The 26,305-nt window shown below is 38.1% G+C and overlaps 1 protein-coding gene across 4 annotated transcripts; it reads right to left on the bottom strand.

Annotated features, from left to right (window-relative positions):
- Positions 1-216: 216 nt before the first annotated feature.
- mlip (muscular LMNA-interacting protein) lies at positions 217-24,340 on the bottom strand. Of its 4 annotated transcripts, XM_083539115.1 has the most exons (13): positions 24,058-24,340; positions 14,038-14,145; positions 12,955-13,074; positions 10,874-12,694; positions 10,091-10,162; positions 9,876-9,956; positions 9,711-9,794; positions 9,566-9,616; positions 9,254-9,307; positions 6,898-6,942; positions 6,218-6,349; positions 1,400-1,458; positions 762-880 (listed from the first exon to the last, which is right to left on the bottom strand). In XM_083539115.1, exons 1-12 carry the CDS (start codon positions 24,091-24,093, stop codon positions 1,441-1,443), a joined length of 2,622 nt encoding a protein of 873 aa, XP_083395241.1. In that variant the 5' UTR covers positions 24,094-24,340; the 3' UTR covers positions 762-880; positions 1,400-1,440. The 4 variants fall into 4 exon arrangements, with proteins under 4 accessions (XP_083395239.1, XP_083395238.1, XP_083395240.1 ...); XM_083539113.1 differs by lacking the exon at positions 1,400-1,458 and having other exon boundaries at positions 217-880; positions 10,874-12,691; positions 24,058-24,331; XM_083539112.1 differs by lacking the exon at positions 1,400-1,458 and having other exon boundaries at positions 217-880; positions 24,058-24,322.
- Between the last annotated feature and the right edge of the window lie 1,965 nt (positions 24,341-26,305).

The following is a 26,305-nucleotide window of genomic DNA, read 5'->3' as shown; positions in this document are numbered from 1 at the left end:
GAAATCTTCTTTTCAGAGTGCGTCAAGTACCTTCTGCAAATCGCGGTCGAAAACTAGCAGGGTGTTCAAATACTAATTTTCCTCACTGTATATATATGTGTGTGTGTGTGTGTGTGTGTGTGTGTGTGTGTGTGTGTGTGTGTGTGTGTGTGTGTGTGTGTGTGTGTTAAATGTGTACTTTTACATCGTCAAATTTAATGCATACACATTACAATAAAGTTAATATTTATTTCAGAATACTGCACAAATAATCTTTACAACATTGTGGGGTCCAGATTTGCAGTAGAGATTTTGAGTAGAAACAAAAGCAGAATAAATCAGATAAAAGAGAAAAGAAATGGTATCATGAGCAAATGGTACAAAACAGTCGCTTCTTTTCTCTGTAATATCTAATAAATGCATTTTGATAAAACAGCCTTTAAACAATGGCATGCGTTTTATTGGTTCACATAATAAACCTGATTTATACGATAAATCATATTTTCAGTGAAAGTGAATGGTTTTAGGATCGTTTCATTACATCTTAAAGGCAGAACAGAAATGAGACTGTTCTAGAAACCCTCCAGCGTCGTCTTCAGGGGTTTCATGACATGATTTCTCAATTCTAGAGGTCACCTGTCACTCTGTCCAACTCATTCTGTGCAGACACTTAAATGTCAGTAGCAATGACTTTCCATTTTCGCCCCTTCGTGCACTTTACCGAGATGGAGACATGTTATAGAGGCGCTCTTCTCGGAGATGGAGTGCTGCGCTCCCTGGACTTGAACACAAGTGCGGGGCTTGGCGTACACTTCACGGGTTCCTCAGAGAAATCTTGGTCCATCTCCAAATCTCCTCTTCCATGTGGCTCATCCTTAGTCACAAACGTCCTGCTGACAAACTGCAAAGAAACGGCTACCATTATTGATGAACTGACAACAATCAGCATCTGGGCTGCAGATTTAACACTGCAGGTTTTTGATTGTTTAGGAGGAACCTATCGATGGTCTGTTAGTCAGTAAGTAATTACTGAAGCAGCACTCTGGATTGATTGGAGCTTAAAGGCACAGAGATTTATTATTTTTTTTAAAGTGCATTTAGGGACAAAACATTGAGGTTCAAATCAAAACTTTACCATGTACCACTTCTTTGTTAGCATTATGACACCTTTTAGGTCCTAATAAACATCTATACAGCGAAAAGCTTTAAACCAGTTAATCAGTGTTAATTACAATATGCCAAATTTATAATCGGGATGAAGGTTTACTATCAGCTACGCATGTAAAAACAAGAGAATGAATGAGTGTAACAGGTAAAGAGGAGAACAATAATACCGCAATCAGTGAACAGTGAAGGGAAGGCTTGTCAATTACTCGATCAATTACACTCACACTAATTAGTTATTAATAATGCAGCTAACCAGGGAAGTCTTTGGGCTCTTCACAATGACTTGTTGGTCATTTATGGTGCATGACAATTCTATAATTAGAGCACAGAGAGCGATGTGAAGATACAAATGGGCTACGGAAATTATTCATTAACATACTGCCAATAAAATATAATTATATAAAAAAATTGCAATTAACCTCGTCATAATGAACCCCAATCAGTGTGCAGCTGTTAAGGGAAGTGAATTAATGCGTAGGGGAAGCAGTTCCTTTACATTTGTAATTTATTTTAATTTCATTCGTTTATCTTCACTTCACACTTTATTGAAGGTCAGAGTTATGGTGGATTCAAAGTATATACACACACACACACACACACACACACACACACACACACACACACACATCAGACCACCCACATGATTTTAGTAGGTGGGAGGAAACTGGAAAACCCAGAGGTTTTTGGAATGTGCTTTTGAAGTTTTGTGCTCATTCAGCTACAATGTTTCTACAAATGTCATTGCCACTGATCCAAAGACTATGTGCCTCCATGGTTGTGTTGACAGTTTGGGAGGAACCACTTATGGCTGGAAAAGTCAGATGTCCCAATACTTTTGCATATATAATGTATATTATGTAATTCCTTTATGGTAAATATCTGATGTTTGTCTATTCAAGAACTTCTGTATCTCCAAGTGTAATAAACTGAGGATCAGATCAAAGGCAAAGTCTGTTTTGCTGCCCATTCAACAATACAAAATACAGGAGGAATATTTCATATATCTGTAATAATATGTTCTTTTTTTTATTTTACGCATTTATTTACTCGCTTTTGACTATAGCGTTTGGACAGGAGAGCGATGCGTCATGCGACTGGTAACTGTATAATCAGATGTTACTCACACTATTCTGTTCAACTGTTCAACAAATTATACATATTTTTTTTCAAACTGTTCTGACAAACATCCTGAATGGAAGCAAACATGTTACAGGAATGCATTTGATTCTGCAAATATACAAAATGTATTCGTGTTTATTTAATAGAGTTGTTGATGTGGAAAAGAGTCAATAAAAATTGTATTGTAGAACATTACTAAGAGCGAGCCGCAGATTTACTGTGCTGTTTGACATTTCAATGAGCATCAGATCCTGAAGGTAAAACGATTGTACGTATGTGTGAATTAATTGTGTCTAGAACACAAGCTTGTTTTCTGATCTTTTATAATATTTTTTATTGAGATTGTGCAGTGAAGGAGTGGAAATATACCCTCTGTGTGCATAGGGTATGCGTCCAATATTTAGAGAAGCGGCGTGAGTAGGGTCTGAATTGAGCGCTTTTACAGGGACTCATTGTGACCAATCTACAGAAATCCTGCAAAAACACTGTGCAGTAAAAAACAACAATTTTGTACAATCGACTTCCTTTATCAGATGCAGCAGCAGAAGCAGCAATGATCCTTGACCTTATTCCCTTTTGAAGATATATGTTTAAATTATGGGGGGTTTTCTCCACTATGTAGACACATGAGTCAGTCAAAGCACTTCATCCAGCTTCTGTATTATAGAAGTTCCCTGGAGGGTGACATTACAACATGATGCTCTTAATAATGAGAAAAATCCAGATCGGAAAGAGTCCCATTTATCCAGACTTATGGGAAAAGTGTATTATCAAACTATATATATATATAATATATAGTTTGATAATATATATATATATATATATATATAATTGCCTCTGTATATTTGCCTTTCAAAAGTCCCATTGGATCGAACCAAGTCTGAGTGAAGAAAGAACAAAGGATGTGATGTTTGGATATACGCCAGGAGAGAAAGAGAGACGTCTAAGTTCTGATCCAACAGACTTAAAAGCAGACAGAATAACGTAACATCTGACTGAAAGGATAAGCTCCTCTGACTTCAGGGGACGCAGTGTGATGCAAAGTTTTGAGGAATGTAATAATAAAATCTAATATTCTTTACCTGTTCACATGCATGTGTTTTTGATCAGATTTAAATAATAATAATAATAAAAAAAAAAAACAATACAGTGAACTATAATTCTGTTAGGATACTGTGTACTATATGTAAAGTAAAGTATGATGTAAAATATAAAAAGCAATGCATATAATTACTGTATATTAATTGCATAGAAAAAAACAATAATTTGATGATTCTGACTTCTAAATTGCTGGTGTTTTAGGTCTGTTATAACTCTGTTATAATGTACCTTCTTTTTATGCACATCTAAATATATTTGCATTATTGTTTAATAATAGATAGATAGATAGATAGATAGATAGATAGATAGATAGATAGATAGATAGATAGATAGATAGATAGATAGATAGATAGATAGATAGATAGATTTGTATACAGTAACTAGATAGATAGATAGATAGATAGATAGATAGATAGATAGATAGATAGATAGATAGATAGATAGATAGATAGATAGATAGATAGATAGATAGATAGTCCGTCCATCAGACGGACGGACGGACGGACGGACGGACGGACGGACGGACGGACGGACGGACGGACGGACGGACGGACGGACGGACGGACAGACAGACAGACAGACAGACAGACAGACAGACAGACAGACAGACAGACAGATAGATAGATAGATAGATAGATAGATAGATAGATAGATTTGTATACAGTAACTAGATAGATAGATAGATAGATAGATAGATAGATAGATAGATAGATAGATAGATAGATAGATAGATAGATAGATAGATAGATAGATAGATAGATAGATAGATAGTCCGTCCATCAGACGGACGGACGGACGGACGGACGGACGGACGGACGGACGGACGGACGGACGGACGGACGGACGGACGGACAGACAGACAGACAGACAGACAGACAGACAGACAGACAGACAGACAGACAGACAGACAGACAGATAGATAGATAGATAGATAGATAGATAGATAGATAGATAGATAGATAGATAGATAGATAGATAGTCCATCCATCAGACGGACGGACAGACAGACAGACAGACAGACAGACAGACAGACAGACAGACAGACAGACAGACAGACAGACAGACAGACAGACAAAGTGATGGTTGATGGTGACGTGTCTTATATATGGGCAAGAATATCTGGTGTAGGAATCAAACAGAAGCAAATCTACAAATCTATGTTTTTTCACCAGGAGACCTACTGACTGCAAGTGATTATTACATTGCAGCGATGCGATGCGATGCCACGTGCCTGCTGATAGAAAGCAATTGGAACAGCTCTTTCCTTTCTGGGTCTCCACTGTCTCATCATGTGATGTGCACAAGAAACCTCAGGGCTTTTCTATTAGGTGGTCAGTAGTCATTTAAAATGCATGGAGAAAGATAGAGAGAAGGGGAAAAAAAATTTAACCCCTCAAACAACAACTATGATGAAAATGCAGCCTTTTATGAAAAGCATTTTTGGTGGGTCGACATTTAGTTTTGAACATGATGATAACTTCAGGGTGATTTTTGACGCGCACTTTATTTTATAAATACTATACACTTTATAATTTAATCAAAAATGTTACCGTGCAAAATTATACACAGCAACAGCAATTCTGAAAAGAAAAGTTTTTAAAAGGAAGCAAGTTCAGCCATGTTCCTGAGCATGATGCAATCCTGGGGTTCTTTGTCCATAGCCAGGATTTAGTGCTGGACCTGAATCCTGAATTAAAAGGTGAAATGTGCAGCATGAATGAATCCAGAGGTTCTACATTTATACATTAAGGAGGAATTATTGAAAGTAAATTGGTTGTAAAGTTACTATAATAATAATACTTATTATTATTATTATTATTAATATAATTATTATTAATATTATAATAATATTTTTTCCAAATGAAAAAGTTAAAATATTGAAGTTATGGATGAAAGTTCTTGTGTTGCAACAGCAAAAATAAATATTATGCAGAAATGTACCATACAGAAAATTAAACAAAGTAATGGAGAGTGTGTTAGAGAAGTGAAGAAAAGAGTGCAGGCCTGAGATGTTGTATGGTTTAGAGACAGTGGCATTAAGTAAAAGACAGGAGGTGGAGCTGGAGGTAGCAGAGCTGAAGATGTTGAGATGTTCGTTGGGAGTGACGACGATGGACAGGATTAGAAATGAGTTTATTAGAGGGACAGCGCATGTAGGACGTTTTGGAGACAAGGTGAGGGAGGTGAGATTGAGATGGTGTGGACATGTGGCAGAGGAGGGACATGGGGTATATCAGTAGGAGAATGCTGAGGATGGAGCCACCAGGAAGGAGGAAATGAGGAAGACCAAGGAGGAGGTTTATGGATGTGGTGAGGGAAGACATGCAGGTAGTTGGTGTGAAAGAGGCAGATGTAGAGGACAGGGGGTATGGAGACGGATGATCCGCTGTGGTGACCCGTAATGGGAGCAGCCGAAAGAAGAAGAAGAAGAAGAAGAAGAAGAAGAAGAAGAAGAAGAAGAAGAAGAAGAAGAAGAAGAAGAAGAATGAAGAAACCATGTGATATAATACATTTGATTGCCACACACACACACCTATGGAGGTTGCAAGTAATCAGTAACCTAAGAATCAACCCATAAAGGCACTGGTCCAACATTCATATCATTATACTGTATATCATTATTTCAAGGTTCGTACAGAAAAATTATAAAAATTCCCTATGAAAGAAAATGTCAGTCAAGTGCACAGCCTCCTTTTGGATTCTTATATTTATATTATTATTATTATTATTATACTTTTTAATAGTTTTTTTTAGGTTTTTCCATCTTTTAAGTAACTGATGTTCTGAAATCACAATAACTTCATTTCAGTTGATACAGTTTAAAGCCGGCAAAACAAAATACACCTCTTACCTGGGACTGGTGATCACTGGAGAACCTTGAAGAATCTTGCTGCCTTTGATAAGAATTTGAAAAACATCTTCTCTCTCTGTCATCTTCTAATTTTGGATTAACCATGACCGCTGTTATAACCCCAGGTTTTGTCTGGAATAATGAACAAAGGAAGTTTTACTTTAGTGAGTCAGGATATTTTTCATTCGAAATAATCCCACATACAGATTCGAGGTACTGCTTTGAAAAATCATGTTTACTAGTTTGACACGCGTGTCATCGATGATTATATTATATACCAGTTACACAACATACAAGATCAAAGAAGCATCAATTAACCTGGAAATTTAATTCCATTGTGTTTCACCATTTGGGTTTATTTATATCTTTTAGCCTATTCGGATTCTTGGTTTTGTTTAGTTATGTTTGAATAAATAAACAATAATGGGTTTTCTGCTATTTTCTTGTTTTATTTGATTATTTCCTTAATCCAATTAGTTTTGTATTCGGGGTTCACTCTCGAGGTATTTAGAGAGCTCTTGAATAAATTCAGTCATTTGGTTGGTTTCTGAGTTTCTCCTTTTCATAGTTAGCTCTTTACTGCATTGTTCATTAATCAGGTCTTAGTATACTGTACAAAGAAGCCGTACATTGCAACCCTCTTTAAAAAGTTGGTGAAAACAGAAAAATGAAAGACCTACCAGGGTTTTCTCAGCAGGTGTAGGAGACTGGTGGTGGAAATGAGCCTAGGAGAATGAGGGCACACGCCATATGTTTAGTTGATGAGTTGTTTATTTGAATAAAACCTACAATATAGTTGATGTGCAGTTGAAGACTGATCATTATTTACAAATTTTGAAAAGGACAGGAATAAACCAACTCTTTCTCAACTGGCGAAAAAAACTAAATACACTCCAGTAGACTTGTTTTGGTGTAAATTATTGATTGCCTCTAAGATGCTCTAACTGAGCCAAAACACCATATTACTGAAAAAACATGAACAATCAGCTATGCGAGCTTCTTCTGGAGTGACTGTAATTAGGTTTCACTTGCTGACTGAATTTTGGAATGATGCACATTTTTACACAACATTGTGTCACATTTTTTGTTATCCATGTAGCATTTGTGCTCCTGGGAATTCACAATGTTGATAAATACTGCAGGTGTTCGGTTGTTTTTTCTCTTCTTGCTCAGTTTAACACAGTTTAACATTCATTACGTTTTGGGAATCAAATGTAATTAGAAAATCAGTTTCTATACCACTAGTTATCCAATATTCAATATCCAGTGATTTATAGACAACACAGGGGTCATGATGGATAAAGAGCATACAATGGGAATACCCCCTGGACTGAACACCACTATATCAAATTGTCCTGAATGGTCAAATTTAAAAAAATTGAAAAGAAAGTAAACTCTTAACCAATTACAGAATGAATGCTCTAAACCCATCACACAATGCCATGCATGAAGACCAGTGATCCATGATCCCATGTTAATGAATATTTGTCCCATGAGGTTCATTTAAGACCATTTTATTCTCACGTGTATAAAATGACAAACAGCTGCCTCCATAATGTTTTGTCCATGAGATTCCCCAGTCCCTAAACACACCTCCAATTCCAATTGTGTTGAATATTTATCTGTTTGTAGCTTTGCAGCTTTATCTCATGAAAAATGTCATGAAAGAATATGCAAAACACTGCTTTATAAAATCTTGCATGAAATATCATTAGCTACATTTTACTCATTACAGTCATTGATATCTACATTCTGTTAGGTATCACACTTCACATTACAAACCAGAGTTTATGCCCCTTCATGTTGGTAACTGACTCCTGTCTTTCATTAGTTTGAACAGATCTCTGAAATAAAAGAAGCCATCTGTGCACATTTGCATATTCATGATTCATCCAGTGACAAACAAGTACTGATTAAATGAGCAAACTAGCAGCACAGAATGAAAAAAAAAAAAAAAACATTAGCGGTCAGTTCATTTCAAGTTGTTATTTTGCACTTGACAGTCTTTTTTCCCCTTAAATTAGAAAAGGAAGCAAAAAAGCGATGGATTCAATGCTTGGTTGTATTTGCTGCTATTTCGCACACTTCTGTGCAGATGATGGTGACAATCAAATGCACGTGTTCCATTCTCATTATGGCACATAGTGAACATGTCTCCAAATTACAGTAGGACAACATTACTGTTTACATCTACACATTTATACGTCAATCATTTATGTTGCTCTGAAAACAATAGTTCTTCGTCTGATTGCAGGAAAAAGATCCAGAAGTCAACCTATGTAGCTAAAACCCAAGTACCATGGACAGAGATTCCACTTCAGCTCAGCACGATGGCACCAAGTTAGAATTTGCTGCAGAGGCAACGCTGTTTTCCCTAAAGGGGTGTGTATAGGAGCTGTGCCCATCATAGATCCTTAGTGTGAATCCTTCCTGACTAACTGTGGAAGCAGAGTGGTGCCTCAAGAGGCAGGAAAGGTCTGTGGAGCTCTAGGTTTATAGTAACACATCAGACAGCTGTTACTGTGGATAGAAAGGTGTGATATGGAATCCATCAAACAAGAGGCTCTGGTATCCACTGCTCCTCACACTATTGGGCACAAAACCTTGTCGGATTAATTGATCAGTTGTCTCCAAATGGAAAATTTTGCACCAATCAGATACAGGTCTTTTTTTTAGCCAAAACAGTTGTGCTTTTTATTCAAGCAATCGATTGAGGTTCCGTGATGAAAAACCAGCAAAACGTTCTTCAATATACTCTCTACAGTACACTACAGTGCCAGGAATTAATCATCAGATCAAATGTTTATCAACCACCGTGTGCAGAATTAACAAAAAAGTTTGGACACTTGTTATTTAGTAAGATATACATTTAGAAGGTCATGTTGCAATGGAATTTATATTACCTAGTGAACACATATAGGAGTGTATCCTGATGAAATGCACCAATCCCAAAGCCCCAAAGTTACATCTGTTTTTACAACTTATAGTCACCTTCACATGAAAGCAAAGCCATGCATGTTTTAAACAGAAACGTACGTATTTCGTTTCTCGTCCTAAAGATCTTGGAGGTGGTGGTGATGGTGTTGGCTTCTGTAAGCAGGAGGAAAAGGAAATTGTATTAGAGGAATATTTTCTATATAAGATGATATGTCCTTTAACTATTCTTATTCATATATTGTATTTTTTTTTACCCTTTTTATTGGTTTAAAAAATGCCTAGTTATTTGTTAAAATTTAAAATCATATAAATATTCAGATTATATTAAACCTGCTGGGTTTAATTACACTGTAGAGTGCAAATTACTGCGTATAATTATGAACGCTGCTCAGGCACAGCTTAATTACACACCCTTGTTGTCTCAGATGGCACTGCCAGTTGGTTAGCAGGGTTTGATGGACTCTGAAAATGTAGAAAGTATTTAATTGTGTAAAAAATGTGGATTAAAATGTTAGTATTTGAGCTCAGAAACGTTACGAATGAACGATTAACTTACTGTTCGGACCGTGTCCTTCAACACCTCATCAATCACCTCATAAAGCTCTTTGGACTGCTGACGAAGCTGAGCAGGGCTGCACATCTACATGCAAGACGTACGGCTCACATACAGCCTTTAAATATTCACATTTTGAGAAATTCAAATAATATTTACAGAATATACCTGAGAATGAGGATCCTCCCAGGCAAAACTGTCACTCGGGTCGAGGGAAGCGTTATTTTTATTAACCTCGTCATCAATTGCCTTCATAACAAAGAATACATTTACCATTTCATTTGTTGTATCCAATTGGTTGTAACTTGTCATTTAAAGTCTGTCGATGGTTTAATATGATATGATTAAAACATGTATAATAGTGTATTTATGAAGTATCTCACCCGCTGTTCCAGAAGGAGTGTATTGGTTGGAATAGCAGCAAAAGCTTTGTAGGTGGACTTGATCTTATGCGGCTGTTAGAAGGGAATTATTGGGTAGATATAACGGGAAATAAATTAAATGTGAAGTTCACACAGGAATAAAATGACTCGGCTGCACTAAAATAAACATTCAGTCAATGATATACACCGATCAGGAATAACATCATGACCACCTGCCTAATATTGTGTTGGTCCCCTTTTGCTGCTAAAACAGTCGTGACCCATCGAGCATCAACAGCATGAAGTTCTTCAGCAGTTTGAGCTACAGGAGCTCGTCTGTTGGATCAGACCACACGGACCAACCTTTAACACTGTTCCTTCCTTGGAGCACTTTTGATAAATTCTGACCACTGCAGACCAGGAACATCCCACAAGAGCTGTAGGTTTGGAGATGCTCTGACCCAGACGTCTAGACGTCACAATTTGGCAAACTCGCTCATATGCTTACGCTCGCCCCTTGGTTCCTGCTTCTAACATCAAGTTTGAGGACGAAATGTTCACCTGCTGCCTAATAAATAAATCCACCCACTAACAGGTGCCATGATGACGATCATCAGTGTTCTTCAATTCACCACTGATAATGTTATAATGTTATAATGTCATGTCTGATCGCTGTATAAATCTGCTTTTCCTGTTAATGGATATCATGTTTCTTAGCAGTGTGGAGATCTTCAAGAAGGATGTTGTTAATGTATCCAAATAATGCATGTGTGAAAGAACATGTGTGTGTTTTTGGTTACTTACCTTTTTACTCCCCCTGTCTGTACAGTCTGGAGAACTTTCCCTTAGGGATGAAACTGGGGAGGAGCGGAGAGAGTAAGACGGCGAAGGGGAGAGGTGATGATAGGAAATTGCTGGAGATGTGTAGCCTTCTGATGTTGAAATGCAGGATCCAGGTCTTGGTGATGGAGAGACAGGAGATACAGAAGGTGTGATGGTGAGATGGGTGAAACCAGCAGCTCTTGGTGAAGGAGGGACAGGAGATACAGAAGGTGTGATGGTGAGATGGGTGAAACCAGCAGCTCTTGGTGAAGGAGGGACAGGAGATACAGAAGGTGTGATGGTGAGATGGGTGAAACCAGCAGCCCTTGGTGAAGGAGGGACAGGAGATCCAGAAGGTGTGATGGTGAGATGGGTGAAACCAGCAGCCCTTGGTGAAGGAGGGACAGGAGATCCAGAAGGTGTGATGGTGAGATGGGTGAAACCAGCAGCCCTTGGTGAAGGAGAATGTTGAAAAGCTGGTGCATGAATTTTCTCTGTTTCGTGGAAGATTTTTCTGTCGTTTCGCGAATAAAAACCTGGTTTGACATCGGTGTATTCTGGGATTGCAGACATCATGACTTCTTGAGCCTGTTGGATTCGATTTTGATCAGGAGTGAGAGATTGTTCGTGTAAGATCAGCGCAGGCTTAAAATCGGCAGGTGATGTCTGATGAGGTTTTATATTTCGTACAATAGGAGAGGGGGTTTCATTTAATTTGTGTCTATTTCCTTCGATTTGGGAGTCAAACTTGGATTCAGCAGAAAAATGGTCAGAGGGAGATGAATCAAGCAAGAAGCTGCGGCCTGTGGAGACGTGGATTTCTTTATGGGGTTGTTTGTATAGGTGTTCTGGAGAGAGCATAGAAGGAGAGCAATTTAACAACGTCAAAGAGCTCCCTTTATGTGGTGATTTAATATCACTTCTGGATACATGAGCGTTGGAGCGGGTTGCATCTGGTGTGTCAAGTGCTGTTGAAGAGAGATTTTGCGTATTCTGGTCCTTGGGTGGCATAGACCCTGTCTTAGTGATTAAACCTGGAGGCTTTGGTCGTAGTTTGCAGCTGGGCTCTGTACAAGTCATGCCTTTAGACACACAAGACTTTGCTGATAAGTCCACCATGGGAGTGACAGCTGAAGCTGCTGAACATGCTGAGCAGGAGGATATGTTGACTGGGCTAATGGGCCAACAAGGAGAGTAGGGCCTCTGCAAGGAGGGAGAAAGAATCGGCAAACGTCCCTTTCTTAAGATAGCTGTTAACAGTGATAGCTGTGTTGGTGGGGTTCTATGTCGGGCACGGGTGGACAAGGGGCATGATGAGGTGATATGTTTTTTGCAACCAAGTGTCTGACAGGACGTAAGTGGCATCTGCATGAGGCTGGATCCCGGGGCAAGTTTATGGCATTTGATTCTCATCACTGATGGGGTAAAAGTCCCTGATCTTACAGACGAACAAGGTGAGATGGAACCGCTCGGAGATAGCATCTGGACGGCAGGCCAGCCTGTTTCCTGCTCCCAGCCTTCAGGGAGGATGGACTCTTTAGAAGAGAAAGGAGATGTAAAAAGGTCCACAGAGCTGACCGGGCTCAGGACCTCATCCTCTCTTTGAGCCTCGGTGTTTAAAAACTGCCCCGACCTGAGTTCAGATTCAATGTTGTGGCACTCTAGCTGAGGGATCTTTGGAGGCTTATTAGCAGTTGTATCCTGGGGGTCAGAGTAAGGCTTTGGACTTGTGCATCCTATTTCTGCATAAGCCACAGCTGGGGTTGGTAATGGGGAAACAGCTGGCTTGGTATTATATTTCTGCTGCAAAAAAAGAGATACATATATCATTAAAATTACCAGTAATTTGTATGTTTTAAATAGTTTTCAACATTTATTTTACAACTAAACACTGCCATGGCATTAAATCATTTGTTTAATATTTATTTTCCATTATTAAACACATTGAGTGTTCCTACTCGCACTCGTACCGCTTGCAGTTTCCCATGAACAAAATACGCAATTTATAATGGTGACAGTGTGGACACTTTCTGGGACTGTATACCCTGTGAGTTATTGCTCACCTGAGGTTCAGAGTGCTTGGTGATGTCTTGGGACTCCATGTCACTAATGTACACAACTTCAGCCTTGTGAATACCTTCATTTGCTGTTTTTCCAGCTGCAGCCCCATTGTCTCCTAAAGCCTGCCATGTATACAGAATATGTTTCTTAGTGATGTAAAAAGTAAAATCTCAGCAAATCTCAGTACTCTAACAATCCCAAATAACTGATACAAAAAGTTTTGGTTGGAAATGTAAAAGTGGCTAAATTTGGGGGGGGGGGGGGGTTTGTGTTGTATTTTGTGGATAAACCTTCAGGAGCTGGACAGAAAAACATTACGATTAACCTTGGACATATTTATAAAGTAGAAATGGATGGGTTATTTGGAGAAAAAAAAAAACCTCCAGACATTTTAACTGCAATCCTGTGTGTTGTTCAACTATAAACTAGATTTTATTTATCCTAATACAGAGCCGAAGTTTTAAAATACGTGCTGTGAATGTTTACTTTCACAACAAACTTATAGAAAAATAACAGTTTTGCTTCTCACCTGCAGTTCAGCATTCAGAACATGAAGTCTAAGTGATGAACAAACGCAGGGCAGCTGCAGATATGACTATAAAACAGCTGTTGTAATAGTAGTGTATTGTGGGTGTAATAACAATACAAGCCATGGACACGCTGATGAGCCACTGCTTAATAAATTGAATATTTTATCAATATTTTTGTTTAATACTCCAACTCATTAGGTCACGGCTGCCTCGTTTCACCTTCAACTCAACTCGACAATGATCGACGTTTTGAGAAAATTGAACAAAGTAAGAATCGTGCAGTTTTCGTGTGTTCACTTTCTAGTTAGTGTGGTTTAAAGTTAGTGTGATTTCTAAAGGAATTGGGCATTTTCTACTCTTTAGATGCACTTTTTATATGCCAAATATAAACTCATTATAAAGTATCAGGTGTAAATAAACTGAGATGTTCGCATGCATACGTGTGATTGTCTGAGCACTTTTGCTTTAAATGCAATACCCGTAAAAGTCTGAGAGCGGATGCGTGCATTGGCAAGAAAATCCTTTATGAGCTGTATAATCCTGGATAATAATTACCTTACTGAGATTACTAGATACTGATTTCACCCTGTTCTCAGTAGGCAGCTTTTTCAGGATGGGCAGGAAGGAGAACGACTTGAGCTTGGTTGCAAAGACAATGGAGACCTTCAAAAAAAAAAAGAAATTCGTGAGGATATCAATCCATTTTAAATAAACAAAATTTTCATGCTCACACTTTACACTGTGCCGTACAAGGGACACAAACGGTTCAATGAAATGACATACTGTATAGACTAAAATGTTTTTTCCTGAAAACCACAGAGTGAAGATGATCCGCTAAACGCTGCAGGTTCTCAGGCTTAGTTTACCTTTGTACAGGCAGCAGAACAGGAATCAGGGGTTTTGTGTTTGCGAAGACACGTCGCAGACGCACTTCATTAATACGAGCAATTGAAGAATCGTGGAAACGCTGAAAATTCAGATTATTTTAATTACAGTACGACACCGAGTTCTCAAATGGCATCGACGGAAAACGTTCACACGGAAAACGAGCGTTTTAATAAAAAAAATACTGCACTACGATATCAGCAAATGCAAAATCAATAGCCAGGCTTAAAAGGTGTAAAATAACTGCTGCGTATCAGAATCATACTGTACACTAGATCCCTCAAGGACAGGTTCTCCTTTAGACCACCACCAAACAAGTTCACCACAAATTTAGAGGTCCACAACTGAACCTGCTCCACCCCAAGCCTTTTCCAGCATGACAATGTGCCTGTGCACAAAGCCAGCTCCATGAAGATCTGCTTTACATGGGGAAGTTGGAGTGGAAGATCTATAGAGCGCCATCACTATTGAGCCTGAAAGAACGTGAACGCTGGCTGCACACCAGACCTCCTCACCTTCTCACCTACACCAGTACCTGACTTTACTAACACCTTTGTGGATAAATAAATCTCTACAAATCTTCACAAAATTAAGTGGAACATCTTCCCAGAAGATTGGAGCTTATTATAAGAGAGACTCAATGTGGAAAGGGATATAAAAAAAATAATAATAAATGGATGATGAAATACAATGAAATATATAATTAATTATATTACTGAAAAGAACTTGAGTCTTTTTAATGACAGCGGACACTCGAGCCGACACGGACACCATGAGCTTCTGCTCAGACACTTCAGAGACCGAGATGCCAGCATGGAGGTGATGGTGTGATGTTTGGTGCAGGAGCGATTTGGTTGGTTCATGGAGAGTTTGTGAATTTGATCGACGCTTTTGATTGAAACGGTGATGTTCCATCATGCGTGGTGAGACTTCATTCATTCATGTCGCCGAGGAGGCGCAAGAGAACTCGAGCATCTTCACGCAATTTGAATCCAGAATCCCTTCTCTTTTTTTACTGAAGGAGGAACTGTGAGATGTCATTTGTCAATGCAATGCAAGTCAATGCAACTAGTTTAGGCATTAAATAAGTAACACTTTATCGAACACTTTGCTTGTTAGCAACCACCTTCATGAAAAACTTTATTTCATAGGGTTGCGTAATAATAATGTAACACAAATGGGTTTAAAATGCATATTTTTAGGACGTAATGAATATCCTGTCAAACACTATAAGACAGACAACATCCTTTGGCTCAAGTATGTTTATATGAATAATGCTAATGTGGTGCAGTGTTCATTAATATCCACTCGTTATTTTTTAATATGCCGGATTTTTGCATAATGCCGTGACACCGAGTGTAGACATCTTGGTCATCCAATCACACATGCCAATAACCAACCCACTGAATTAAAAAAAACAGTGAATTATTGTCATGTACGATGTATGACATCACTGTTATACTGAGTCGAGAAATGTTTTTAATGTTCCTGAGTAAATGAACAATAATGGCAATAGCAGCATTCGTGTATTCGCTCCTACTCTTTGGAATAGTGTTCAGAGCTCAGACACACAGTTTAAGTGCAGATTAAAGGCGTATCTTCTTTAGCGAGTCCAACACATCACACATCATAACCTCGTGCTCCAGTACATCTGATCAAACAGCTACGCTAATTCCTCTCCACTGCTTCTCTTTTTCCACACATCCCGAGGTTGCACCAGCTCCAGTCGAGTCCCACCTCATGAAGATTATGGACCTTCAAAGAGTAGATCCCAACCCCGCAAGCATCCTGAACCATCTAGAGACGTACCAGCCACGTTTGAATCCCACTTCGTGTAGAGTTTTGACATTGGAACTCTTTGAACATTTAAAGAATCTATCAGATATTTTTGAGTTGTTCAGTAGCTCCTGGTTCTATAACGTCAACTGACTGTATAAGACTGTAATCATAATCACACATGGCGGTGCTCATGGTATTTCTCACTCTTATGTGAGTGATTTGTATTGTTCTTAATGATTTACTGTATAATCAGACTCTAGATATGATCCAGATGAGGATGGGTTCCTCTTTTGAGTCTGGTTCCTCTTGAGTTTTTTTCCTTATAACATCTAAGGAGGTTTTCCACTGTCACTGTCACCCCAGGCTTCATCATCAGGAATAAATACACATCATTCACTTATAATAAAATGTTTTGTTTTATAATGTTTATGGTCTGTAAAGCTGCTTTGAGACAATGTCCACTGTGAAAATTGCTATAGACCCCAAAGCTCTAGAGATAGACCCTGAATATCATATCTTTCAGCATGAAATGAAATGTACAGGTCTGTGTTTAAACTATATTATAAATCCTTAGGAAATTAAATATTTCCTCAAAGGATTAAACAGGAAATTCAATACGATATGGGAGGAATCATTTATTTATTTATTTATTTTACTCGCTTTCTCTCCTTGACGCCATTTAAGACTGTAACGTTGGGGGGGGGGGGGGGAGTAGTGTCTTTAGTGTAATAAAACAATTTCTTGATTCTTGACTGACGTACACATGGAATGTGATGATCAAAAGCACATAATATATATTATGACTAGGTGTCCGCAAACTTTTGGCAATATAGTGTGTGTACTATAGTGACATTTCAAACTAATTATAGATAAGGCAGAACTGGAGCTTTCTGGGAAGGCACTTGTGCAGCATGTTCACAGATGCAAAAATGAAGTTTAATTATATTAATATAATAATAATACTGTGACACATTGAATCTGCTCAGGGCACAATAAAATCTCCAGACTGCCAAGCTGTTCTGGAGAAAAACCTTCAGCCTGGAGGTATTAATGACATGAGTGCACTGACAGAGATTTTACACGGACATTAAATGTAAACCTGTGAATCTCTGACCTTTTATGACCTTGCAGTTAACACAGAGTTAATCTCATTTGTTTTTGTTCGTTTTTTAATTTAGTCTTAACAGTTCAGATAAAAATTCTGGAAACTTCTCAACCACCCTGAAACTGAATATAACCAAATTATCAAATTTGGCATGCAAAAGATTAAAAAAGTATTTCATTTGTGATCATTATTTCTTTTGTTGAAAGTGTCCATATTAATATATGAATTTATTTCCATTTTACTGCATATCAAAAGGAAAAAAAATCCACTTCTGGATTAAATCATATTATGTGGAAATAAAATATTTAATATTAAGCAGTACAGTACATTTCCTAAAATCTACAGCAAGTCTGGTTGGACGTAAGTCAGGTCTCTCTCCCTTATTATTCCTTTTGTTGTCAAAATGAAGGTTATTTTTCCCCTGACATGGAAGAAGCAGCTAAAAGCTTGGGACTGTTTTGTAAAAATGGTATTTTTGGACCCATTTTAGTCCAAATCAATGACATCTCAGGGTTTCTGCATAAACAGCCAATTTCACCAAACAACTAAAAACATGTCAGTGAATTATTATTACTGATATCATTATTTATCTGTGAATCAGACAGCGGATTATTCATTGCACATGTAACATCACATAATTAACATAATCAGCATTATGTGTAGATTCAATATTTACTTTTATACACACTATAGTTTAAAGATTCACACATACGAGTGTAGACTGGAACATCATATATCATTGAATAAGAGGGCAGTCGGGGGATTTAAGGGATTAAAAGGATTTCTGCAAAAACAATATCAATTCTCAATTATTTTTCTTTTTTACAGCAAAACAAATCTCACTTGCAAATGGTGCTAAAACCCTCATTAGATATAAAGACTGGGATTATTTACTTAATAACAGGAGGCAAGAAAGACAAGCAGGAACTTGAAAAACTAAGTAAAGATGAAAACCGTGATTTAAATGCTTGTTCTCATTATCCCACATGTGCAAACACTCAAGTGACATGACCTGGTGAGGTGCAGTGGCTGATGGGAAACGTAGTCAAGCACTGATTTCAGCTCAGTTACCACATGTGCTGGAACAGGACGATATAAATAATATAAATAATACATAGAATTGATCTTCTGTGTTTTATATATAAAACATACACAAGAACCAAAATGTATTAATGAGACCCAAAGCGGGTTAAACAAATTTTGCGTGATTTCCGCTAGTTATAATGTTTTATTTAAAAGTTATTTATACGTTTTTTAAGGCTAATAAAAATAAAATAAAAATGTTGGTCATGTGTGGTGATTTACTTTAGCATTGCTAAAATATTAGCTATTTTACTATCAGGTTAATAGTTTAAGTCTGTTATTATTCTGTAGTTACCGAACAGAAAAATCACGCGCTGGACTTTAATCAATGCTAAAATGTCAAAAGTTGGCAACATTCCAATTTTTCTTTGAACTAAGATCATTTTCTTAGCATTTTTAAATGTCGGACGTGATTCTTAGAGGCTTCAGGAAAAGTTCAGAGGTGAAAGTGTCTCAAAAAATGATTTTTAGACCTGATTTTATTCTGTTTCCCAAATCAAGCAAAGTCATATAATAATAATTCCTTTGTTACATAAGTGAGGTTAAGAATAAAGGAACGAAAATCATCATGCACAGAACATGAAACAAACCCCAGACGGCAGCTTTCTTTGAAAAAAGAAAAAGGGGCATCCATGTGATGCAACATGTCAACAGAACCTGTAAGGAATGTTTCTGATGCCCTGTGATTTCCATGCCTGTTCATTAGCACACAAAAATAGGAATTTGCAAAGACACGTGTCAAAGCCTAAAATTTGACATTTTGCCAAATGGCGTTTAAAAAGCAGCCGGTACTTGACAAGAGATTAAATTTTGGTGATAGCAAATCGCTTCCGACAATCCTGCTAGTCTGGTAATTGTCCATTTGTCATGTAATGATGGTTCAGATGGATGCAATTGCAGTTAGACAGCTTTAATGAAGACAAAGATAAAGAAAAGTGTAAATCAGGCTCAAGGTCAGGTGATAAACATGCAGAAACATGAATATAAAATAAACCAAAACCAGAATAGCACACACACGGTAAATACGCTTGTATTGGCAGCTGGACAAGACAACAAGAGCGTATACTTCATTTGTGAATGAATCATTTATGTGCTGGTTTTGTAAAGTGTTCCCAATGAGTAGCTCGGCTATCAAGACCATCACTGTTTTACAGAGGCTATCTCTGTAACAACAATTTCCACAAGACCTCTAGTAATAGTCGTCTAAAACATGCAGACAATAAGCTGTTAAAAATGGGACACTGGCTCTAAAATCTGTTCACACTGCCCCGTAAAACACCGCATATAATTACATCCACATGAGCCGTGTGAGATAATACACAATCATTACACAATTCTGCCATGAAGTGAGCAACCTGTTTTCATTCTGTTATCTGTCCTGCATGTTATCTGTTCAGGCACATCAGTGATCAATATATTTACAGCTTTATTTACAGCATTAATCATCGCCAAGGAAAAAAAAAAAACGATCCCCTCAAAAATCCGGAAAGTTCCAGTGGAAAAAATTATCTAGGGATTATACTGTATATATTTATATAGGTTTTTTATTATTTAAATATCAGCCTCCATCAAAAACATTCTCACTGGGAAAAGCAAGTACATTGAGATCTGATCCCTAGTGCCATACCACACGATCCATACATAACACACTTCCACACAAACACATTTCCCCACAAACACACTTTCACACAAACACATTTCCCCACAAACACACTTTCACACAAACACATTTCCCCACAAACACACTTTCACACAAACACATTTCCCCACAAACACACTTTCACACAAACACATTTCCCCACAAACACACTTCCACACAAACACATTTCCCCACAAACACACTTCCACACAAACACATTTCCACACAAACACATTTCCCCACAAACACATTTCCACACAAACACATTTCCACACAAACACATTTCCACACAAACACATTTCCCCACAAACACACTTCCACACAAACACATTTCCCCACAAACACACTTCCACACAAACACATTTCCACACAAACACATTTCCCCACAAACACATTTCCACACAAACACATTTCCACACAAACACATTTCCACACAAACACATTTCCACACAAACACATTTCCACACAAACACATTTCCCCACAAACACATTTCCCCACAAACACATTTCCACACAAACACATTTCCCCACAAACACACTTCCACACAAACACATTTCCACACAAACACATTTCCCCACAAACACACTTCCACACAAACACATTTCCACACAAACACATTTCCCCACAAACACATTTCCACACAAACACATTTCCACACAAACACATTTCCCCACAAACACACTTCCACACAAACACATTTCCACACAAACACATTTCCCCACAAACACATTTCCACACAAACACATTTCCCCACAAACACATTTCCCCACAAACACATTTCCACAGGCACAACTAGACACACATATATATTTTTATAATAATGATTTTTTTATTTATTAATTAAAATTTTTTTTATATTTCCTGTTGCATGTATTCTCTGTCAATATAATGTCATTTTATAGGCTGCCACTAACCAGCACAAAACACTTAACACTGCACAATAGAACAAATTCACCAAGGCCCTGGATGAACCCCATTCCATCAGAGCAGTCTTTGTTTTGTTGATGGTCTTTAAGAAGAAGTTTGGTTCAAAACCTCTCCATTAAACCGTAAATTAAACCGTAAATTAAGATGCTGTGACGACTGTGAATGCAATTACATATGGAATATCTTAATTGTCTAGAGCAAAAATATCCTTTTTTCAAAGCAAACTATTATAATGGATGGCAGGATGGATGGCAGGATGGCAGGATGGATGGATGGATGGATGGATGGATGGATGGATGGATAGATGGATGGATGGATAGATAGATAGATAGATAGATAGATAGATAGATAGATAGATAGATAGATAGATAGATAGATAGATAGATAGATAGATAGATAGATAGATAGATAGATAGATAGATAGATAGATAGATAGATAGATAGATAGATAGATAGATAGGAATTGTTTAAAGCCTTCTGGGACACAGGCCGGGATCTGATCAATCCCGGCTGAGACACCTGGATGAGTGTGTGTGATGCTAAATGACCCGAAACACCAATGACCCCAGCATACATCACTGAGGTTGTGTACCAGTGCACCAGGAACATTATTTGTTACAGATACTTGATCAGAGTTTTGGGGAGGTTTGGGGAATTTGGAGTCATGACCACTGATATTAGTTTCAGAGTTCAGTAGCTGTGAAGGAGGGCAACTTCTTTTAAGTTTTTATATATATATATATACACAGAGAGAAACCACATGCTATCCACCAGAGGAAAGGTATCAGTTTTATTGTAATTGCTGTTCCCCAGTATATTTAATAATTCACTGTCTGTTTGTGTTGCCTGTAAACATAACCTCTATGTTGACCCTATTTTATTTACATTGTAACCACAGAAACCTAATGAGTCATAAGCAAACAAGTCCAAGCTAAGGAAAGGTTCCAGAAGACACTTTGTACTTGCCAGTCGAGCTCTGTATCTCGCTTTCACTCTGCCTTCTGTGCGTGAGATTTAATAACCGCATCTATATTAGGGGTCATATCACTGCCATAGCTTTAATTTCAAGCGGGCAAAGGTCTATTTTACTCAGTCCGCTGTTTGTATACTGTCTGGTTGTGACCTTTTGCTGATGACTGCACACACATGCTTGATAAGTGACTCACCCGAGAAGTTTTATAACTATGTAGTACAGTAGTTACTGTATGCAGAATAACGTAACCGCAGCACCCTGAGATGCCAAAGGTTCTTCCTCTAGCAATCAAGTGTTGTTTGAAAGGATAAAAGGTTTGTTGCACCTAATTTCTGCTAAAGTTTTTTTGTTATGCACAGCAGATAACCTTCACAAAAGTGCAGCAGGATATTACTTCCTTTTCCCACATGGTCCTGCTGCTAAGCTTGAACTATTGAAGACAACACAACAAACTGGGGAAATCACCAACAGAGCAACATGACAACTTCATACACCTGCTTTTCAAGTCAAAAGCAACCTGAATCTTGTCCTCAAAATGATTCTGATCAGACACACAGAGTGAGTGTTAAGTGGACTTTCTCATTAGTATGTTGATTTTAGAGACTGTAATGAATAGGTCAGTAAAACGTTAATTGCCAATTAGCAGCTCCAACCAAAGCTTCATAAAGAGTTTGTTTATACCGTTCACAATACGCACAATCTAAACACATGCAAAAACAGACGAATGTTTTGTGAATGGAGACGAGAAGAATCCAAAAAACAGCAAAGGTTTGAAGGAAAATCGAACCAAACGTTTGCTAGAGCTTCAGCAAGAAAAAAGTTCCCACTATTACTTCTGAGAAATATAGAAAGTTTACTTTAAGGACCTTCTTTCCAAAAGGCCAGTTTGCACTTCAACCTTAATATATAGAGCAATAATCGATAATCATGATTCTCAATTTCCTACAGCAGCATTGAGATCTGGGATTTTTCTGATAAGAAAATGCAGACTTTGAGAAATCGATTTCTCACTCAGAGTGTTAAACTCATTTCTAAATCCAGCCATGGATCTTCAGCTTCCATTTACAGAGTCCCTTTAGATTATATGCAACAAACTTGGTAATATAATGGTATAAAGATTTCTTTTGTCCAAACAAGATTTTCCTTTGTCTTTTGTAGAAAAAATGCTCCCCTGACATGAAGAACATCTTGACACACTCTCGGCATCCATACAGTTCGTTTCTCCAGACATTCAGCTGAATACTTTGTCCTGCCTCTTGTAAAACTTGCCAAAGATATTTTCATTAGTTGGGGATTTCATTCTTGTGATCCAGTTCATCCCAGAGCAGTACGGAGCGGATCATCATCTTGCTGTTTCAACGAGACGCAGTCTAGACGGAATTGCTTGGTTTTGATGTATGGAATAGTAGCCATGTTTGGTCCTTTCACTATTTAACGTACATGTTATGAGTTCACATGTTCTTCAAATACAAACACGTGAAATGGAAGGTGAAAGAGCTACATGTATTTCAGCAAAGACGTATTGCCTGAGGTGACAGTATGCAAAATTTGTAGCATTAAACCTGGATTGTTGCATATACAGTAATTAGAAGGAACTTGCACGATTCTTTCAAAAACCATTAAAGCTGTGTTTCCAAACTTTTGACAGGCTCTATATGTGTAACTTCCTGTTTGGGGATATCGTGCATTCATGGATGCCTTTTTTTCTCAATGTGTATCATCCAATACAAATGGAGGATGACGTGCATGTAATATCTAATAGCTTAAAAAATGCGATTGCATTAACATAATTTTAAACTATAAGTAAAACTTATTAAAGAATCCTTTTACGGGACCGTTAGACAGCAAGACGTAAACATTTCTTTTTTTTGTTATGCTGAAAGTCACGTCCTGTTCTGTGGAAGTTACCTTCTGTGTTGATACTGAATACTCCATGCCATATACAGAGTATCTGTAAATACACTGTATAATTCTTCTGAAATCATGTATTCTCTAACCTACTCGTATACTCCTTCTCCAGACTCTCTATTCGGCACATCTCAGGCCTGGGCTCGGTCAAGAGCAATTTAGTGTACAGAAGGTCACTGATATCGAAAACAATCAATAAACCCAACTGACATCTAATCAGTGTGATGACCAAGTAGACTGGTTAATGTTTCTAGCCTGAATGTCACTGCACTCACCTTTCCAAAGACACTGCGTGGCTGCTCCAAGGCCATGCTCTCGGTTGAGTTGCTAGAGTTTTTTTTGGACGTCTGTTACCGTGTCCACATTGCCCCACACTCACTTCTCAACTGCAAAATAAGCTGGAGCCTCTTGCTATCCAGATAACTGCAGAGCCCTTTAGGCTTCTATTTATAGCTTCACAAAAGCCACAAATAGCCCGGTGCCGGACACAGCGCTCCAGTCACACATAACAACAATGCTTGCCTGAACATCAGTGCCAAGGATTCTCTCATCTTACAAAGAAAACTCTTAAAGTTTACAATATTTTATTCCATACAGAACAACCATGAGCTATAATGACCTAAGCATCGATGTAAGGAGCAAGTTATTGAGATGTATTTAAAAATTAATGTATTCCTCATGCCAGCATTCCCAATGGTAATGGTGATACCGGGTAGCATTGTGGGTAGTCTTACCGCCTCCTGGACAAGTAGGTGGATCGACTAGTTTGCTGTGTGAATGTGTGCATCTGTGAAACATTCCAACCTTGTATTCAATTTTCCTGGAAAGTTTTCTGTTCCTCTGTATACACTTTTCATCAATAATTTATTTTTTCCCCTCATACTAGTTTCATACACGACCTTATTCCAATCCAGTGTCATCATTCTCTTTATTTTTGAATTGTATGAAGTCCAAAAGCAAAGAAAATGTGCATTACTTAGTCAAATCAAAGATAATCAAAGCGGCACAGGATCAGGAGTGTTTTTATATTTACGCTTTACAGTCAGATAGACGCCCCACAGCGGTGTCTCTCACCTGAGACAGATCTGTGCTTCATATAAAAGAGGAAACTAACTTTATTGTCGAAGTCTGGCTCCTGCTGCGATCGAGAACATGACATCGTGTAGAGAAAGGTCACTTCATAGCATTCCCAGTGGGGTACTTTTTTTCTCTCTGATGATTGATTGTCTTGGAGGTGGTGATTGGATGATTGAAGATGATGGCGATTATGCAGTGTTTCATCTCTAAGAGTTTTGACTCTAAAGACTGTGATTTTAACAGACTTGATAAAACCAAACCAGTCCAGAAACAACTAAAGTAAAAACTTGTGCACACGAGTTCATCTTTTAGGTGCATTTTAACACTTTTTGGTGTATTTCGCTCACCTTTTTTTCTTCCGTTCAATGAATGAAGAAGTCAGTCAGCTGTAGCAAATGTATTTAATGCTTTACTGGGGCAAAGCGCTTCAGTACAGGAGGAGCTGCGAATAGGAACAGAATTATTTGTGTATATACGTTTATATAAAAGCAACAAAAGCAAATCAATTTGCCCTTTTTGAGTTCATTCCTTTCAACTCAATCAGAGTACCGGTAAAGAGACTGTAGTGCAAGTTGCAAATAAATGAAATGAAATAGTAAGTTTATGGTTATTGTGTAATTTGCTATGCAATACTGTACTATAAACATAAACACATAAGAGGGCAAATGGTGAATAAATAAGAATTATGGTGCAGCAGGACGAAAAAGAGGAAACAGTCTGATGCTTGTAATATTATACAATAAATTAGATCATTTTCCGTGTTGAAGCTCGTAAGGATGCTTTTTATGGTACAGTTGTAGATCTTCACCCTGATCTGAGGAACACAGTGAGATTTCCTTCGTCTCCTCAGGTGACTATGTACAGGTGCCAGAGCAGGTAAAGTTCCTGTAAACCCAGGGGCTTTAGTCCCACTAATAAAACCCAGGGTGTGTTTTAGTCACCGCCCGTAATCCACACTCAGTTCTTTTTGCGTTTTCTGTGAGTTGGAGTTGTTGCTCAGGCAGTTACGGTAATTTCATCTTCTAAATTCCACTTCCACACCCCCCATTTCACGTAGCACATGAGAGTGAAAGCAGCGCACTGGGGAGGACGATGAACTCTTACTCTGGCACGCACTTCATTCCTCGTCCCGTCCGCAGCTGCTACCATCCATCACGTGTGTGTGTGTGTGTGTGTGTGTGTGTGTGTGTGTGTGTGTGTGTGTGTGTATAGACACGCTGTGAGAGTGATCCAAGTACATAGCCTTCTATGATTTTTGACATGGTCCTGAGCTGATCTTCTCCGTGATTTCCCTCCTAATTTTGCACATCAGTTGGCAACTTGGAGCACAAAATTAGAACAGAAACATTGCGTGGAAATGATCTGAGCTCCAAAGTCATGGAGTAAAAATAAATAAACAAAAACTGAATGCTTCAACACCACAGTAGCTGAATGATCTGTAGAAAC

Source organism: Silurus aristotelis (assembly GCF_946808225.1).
Source record: "Silurus aristotelis genome assembly, chromosome: 4".
Classification (NCBI taxonomy): Eukaryota; Metazoa; Chordata; class Actinopteri; order Siluriformes; family Siluridae; genus Silurus; species Silurus aristotelis.
This window is presented reverse-complemented; position numbering and strand designations above follow the sequence as displayed.

Coding starts and splice junctions, on each gene's coding strand:
- mlip (XM_083539112.1), bottom strand. CDS start 24,093: ATGGCCTTGGAGCAGCCACGCAGTGTCTTTGGAAAG. Junction 6,350..6,897: donor CACCTGCTGAGAAAACCCTG/GTAGGTCTTTCA, acceptor TCATTATTCCAG/ACAAAACCTGGGGTTATAAC. Junction 881..6,217: donor CCAGTGATCACCAGTCCCAG/GTAAGAGGTGTA, acceptor GTTTCTTTGCAG/TTTGTCAGCAGGACGTTTGT.